The sequence below is a fragment of the Rhagoletis pomonella genome, unplaced genomic scaffold, assembly GCF_013731165.1.
Source record: "Rhagoletis pomonella isolate Grant_MI unplaced genomic scaffold, Rhpom_1.0 Rhpom_scaffold_00009, whole genome shotgun sequence".
Lineage (NCBI taxonomy): Eukaryota > Metazoa > Arthropoda > Insecta > Diptera > Tephritidae > Rhagoletis > Rhagoletis pomonella.
The window spans coordinates 32,890,398-32,894,660 of NW_023458563.1; the positions used below are offsets into that span (position 1 = coordinate 32,890,398).

At 34.6% G+C, this 4,263-nt stretch overlaps 1 protein-coding gene across 2 annotated transcripts; it reads left to right on the plus strand.

The window, feature by feature from the left end:
- The first annotated feature begins 788 nt into the window (after nt 1-788).
- On the plus strand, nt 789-4,228 carry LOC118745734. 2 transcript variants are annotated; one of them, XR_004993692.1, is made up of 4 exons: nt 789-1,158; nt 1,948-2,156; nt 2,608-2,790; nt 2,852-4,228. XR_004993692.1 is itself a non-coding variant. In XM_036479364.1 (4 exons), exons 2-4 carry the CDS (start codon nt 1,980-1,982, stop codon nt 2,853-2,855), a joined length of 426 nt encoding a protein of 141 aa, XP_036335257.1. In that variant the 5' UTR covers nt 789-1,158; nt 1,948-1,979; the 3' UTR covers nt 2,856-4,228. The 2 variants fall into 2 exon arrangements, 1 of the variants encoding a protein (XP_036335257.1); XM_036479364.1 differs by having other exon boundaries at nt 2,548-2,792.
- The last annotated feature ends 35 nt before the right edge of the window (nt 4,229-4,263 follow it).

A 4,263-nucleotide genomic window follows, 5' to 3' on the forward strand; every position in this document is an offset into this window, starting at 1 on the left:
ATAAAAATAAGTACACGTTTTTGGTGTGAGATTATAACTTGAGAACGGCTTCACCGAACTCAAACAAATTTATACAGCATATTCAAGCTATCATGCAGATGGTTTTTATGAAGTTTGCCCAAATTCGTAAAAGGGGGTGTTGCACCTCCCTACTAACTAAAATTTTTATATTGTATATCTCTTGAAATATTTGTGGTAGAGTACTGGAAATTGGTATAGAGGTACAGTATATTTTGCTTAGCTGGACATCCTTCTTTGCACGAAAAACTTGTGCACGTAACCGAAAAAGGCACTTAAGCGAATTTTCTTTACTACTTCAATGAGGAAGGTATCCGAATCCCTATGAAACCAAATATTGGCGGAGCACTTACCATGTAGAAATTACTGCAAGCGAAATTTTTATGTATGTTATCTAATTATCTATATAACTACATAAATTGATAGCATTTTCGTTGTTCTGCGAGATGAGCAAAATAAATAAAAGGTTGTAAAATTAGGTAATTGTAGGGCCAGTGCAGGTAAACATAATACTTTCATTGATAATTGATACTAGTCGCACAATTTTTAAGGCAGTTATCGCCAATGTGCAGGTATGTTGAATGCATCTATCGGAGAAGTTTCCTTATAAATGTTAAAAATAATGCTTTTGATGCGCATTTTGGGGTAGGTATCTTAAATGTGCACTTAAGCATAAAGGCAGCAAAGCAAAATATACTGTATATCATATAATTTCATATTCATGGAGAAAAATGGGCGGTATTGGAAAAGAGGGCGTGGCACCTCCTATCTTACCGCGGAACTCCACAGGCAAACAGCGATGGCCTACCATCTGTCATTTTGACAGATTATTGCCAGCAATATGATTGCAAGATTTTGTGTGTGGGCACTTTGATATCTTAACATATCATTTTTAAAATGGCGCCAACAAAGCATGTTCGATGTATTGAAGCTCTTAAGCATTTGGAAATGCTAAAACAACTTTATAAAGAGGAGGAAAAAAGAAAAAAGCCGCGGTTTTGGGTGAACCCATTTTTAATGCAGAGGGAACTTCACGACTTGGAAGCAAACCTTTTAAAAAACATTTTATGGGAAGATGGTACCGACTTCAACAACTTTTGCAGGATGTCCATTGACCAATTCAATGAGGTTCATTCACTGGTAAATACACATATATGTACATGAAATATTTTTTATTTGAAGGGCTTGTAACATGGAAAGACTACGATAACCGGGCGACGAATTCTGATCATGTATTTCGATGTATTTCCACGTGAGGAAACCGGGAAAAATTACTTTAAAAAATCCATCTGTAAAAATGCTGTAGATAGCGTAGCCGATGTTGGCCGGCCAGTGTTAGTTTTTTGAAGCCCGACCAAATCCGGGGAAACTTTTCTTTTACGACCGACCGTTGTATACGTGGTGGGCAGAGGCCCATAGGGAGCCCTTACAAGAGGGGCGGAGGACCCTCTTTTGTCAAGTGTGATCCTTTGCCAACGTGTACATGTTATAAATAATAATTTCGCCCAACCCATTACGACGTAATGAACGAAACAAAAGCGGCCATGTAGCTTTGCAACCCGCAATTGATAGTATTACAAAATTTTTTCATAAAACTAGTAAATATTATATAATAAAAGTACTTTTAAACAAAAGTGCGATCTTTTAGCAACGTATGCATGTGATAAACAATGTCGGCCTACCCATTCCGGCGTATTAAGTAAAACAAAATCGGCCGTAAAAGAAAGCCAACCCCAAAAGCAGCTTGCGCAAAAGTAGTCCAATTGTTTAAATATGTAAATAGTCAAGGTGGAATTTGTTCATAATTTCTCCTGGATTCCTCATCCGAACATCCATATGAATACATGAATAAAACTTGGCCATCCGGTTATCGTACACGTGCCTGTAACATACATACATATGTATTTATATATTTACATGCATATATAGGTGGATACTAAAATTAAAAAAGTGATACAAGGATGAGATGTGCCTTTACAACAAGAGTTCGCCTAGCTATAACTTTGCGCTACTTAGCGACTGGCGATTCGTTTCGTTCTTTGGAATTTCTATCACACATATCACGAAGAACAATAAGCAAATTTTTGCCAGAAGTTTTGGAAGCATTGACTGAAGCACTTCAGGAGGAATATTTAAAGGTGCTTATTGTAATTTTTCCATTCTACATATCGCTAGCTTAGAGTCAAAAGTTGCTAAGTCCAGTTTTTCTTAAAACATACATACATATACATATTTTGATACAAGAAGCAGTTTCTATTCGGTTATACGCAAATTTGCTAAGTCCATAATAGTCGATGAAAATTGTATAAGCAAAAAGAATACAAAAACGTCTCATCAATGAATTAAAATCTTGTATTGAAGTTTTTGCAAATTAAGTGCTTGAAGAAAATGTGTTTGAAACGTGTTTATTCTCTCCTGTAAAATTTGAAAAACTGCACTTAGGAACTTATCAATTTAAGCCAGCGACATGTGTAATAGTTTTTAACATAAATATGTACATCTATTGTATGTGTATGTGTTATTCTATAGACACCTACAACAGAAAAAGAGTGGTTGGATGTTGCAAATAATTTTGAATCTCTTTGGCAGTTCCCGCACACTTTAGGAGCAATTGACGGAAAGCACATTCGGTTAAAAGCGCCTCCAAATTCTCGTTCCGACTATTTCAACTATAAAGGCTATTTTAGCGTGGTTTTGCTTGCTGTTGTCGATGCTCACAGTCGTTTTATTTATGTGGATATTGGAGCAAACGGCAGGGCATCTGATGTTATGGTGTATAAAAACTGTTCTTTATATAATGCGTTGTTAAATAACCAGTTAAATTTACCTACAGATAATCCTTTATGTGGCCAAGTTTGCAAAACACCCTATTATTTTATCGGCGATGACATTTTTGGGTTAAGTCGGCACTTGATGAAAGCCTATAACCGAAGTTCAAACCTTACCACGTCGCAGGAGGCGTATAATTATAGACTAAGCAGAGCACGACTGACTGTGGAAATGGCTTTTGGCAGGCTGGCTGCGCGTTTTCGTGTCTTTCACAGGCCAATAGAAGTTTCTTTAGAAACATGTGATGCTCTTATAAAAGTTTGCTGCGTTTTACACAATTACCTGACACGAAAACTGATTCAGCCTCGAGAGTCCTCAGGATGATTGCTCTGCTCAAAGCCTTCCACAGACAATTTCCAGTTTACCAGTACAAGAACATGACACATACAAATACTCCACACACACAAATACAAAATTCGAGATAACATATGCAAATATTGTGTAACCGACGGGGATGTTTCATATTAGTGGATAAAAATAAAAAAACAAGTCGCAAAGTAAAAAGTAAAAATTGCTTGTTCAGAAAGTAAAAACGTTATTTTTAATTTCATATTAGGAAAGTGGTTTCCGGTATTGGTACTGGTATTTTTAGATCAGAATTTTTTAGAAAAATTTCGGGTATGCAGTTTTGTAGCCCATTCTAATAAAGTACAAGTTTCAATTAGCAAAAATTATGCGTTACCAATACCGGAAACCACTTTCCTAATATGAAATTAAAAATAACGTTTTTACCTTCTGAACAAATAATTTTTATGCAAAAAACAAAACCGACTTAAATTCTCATTCAAAAATTTAATAGTACCGTTAATTTTTTCATGACCGCTATATACAATTGCACCAAAATTAGAGATATTCTTGTTGGTCTTTCCTATTAACCACACAAAAAAAAACATTTAACCACAATAAGCAATCACTTCGCCTTCAAAATCTCAATCTAATAGGTTTGTTTTCAAATTTTTTAAACATTTTATTTTCATACATTTTCATCAAAAAGTAACGATAAATAAAAACTTAACTTTAACGAATAGAAAAGTGAATTGTAAGTGGGGTACATGTGTTAAATGTAATGCAAATATGTATGCATATATTAACTAAAATAAAGTTTTCTTAAATGCTATTTTATAATTACACTGGGTGACAGTGTAAATTAACATGGATCGTAACATACACCCCCGACAAACGATAGTACATCATTTATAATTTTTGTACAAAGTCTGAAAATTAGATTTAAATGGTATTTGTTAGATAAAGAGCTATACTTTTATAGAAAAATAATGAACCTTAAATAATCAAAAGAAAAGTAGTCAAAACGTGTAAAAATGGTGATGTGCTATATTTTGTCGCGGGGTGTAGGATCTACTCAAGTAATAAACAACTGTAACATGTGAAAAATACATATATGTATATATAGCATGT

What these genes read in the sequence shown, in the direction of transcription:
- LOC118745734 (XM_036479364.1), top strand. Translation starts at nt 1,980, where the DNA reads ATGAGATGTGCCTTTACAACAAGAGTTCGCCTAGCTATAACTTTGCGC. An exon ending in TTCAGGAGGAATATTTAAAG is followed by an intron (nt 2,157 to 2,547) that starts GTGCTTATTGTA and finishes GTTATTCTATAG; the next exon opens with ACACCTACAACAGAAAAAGA.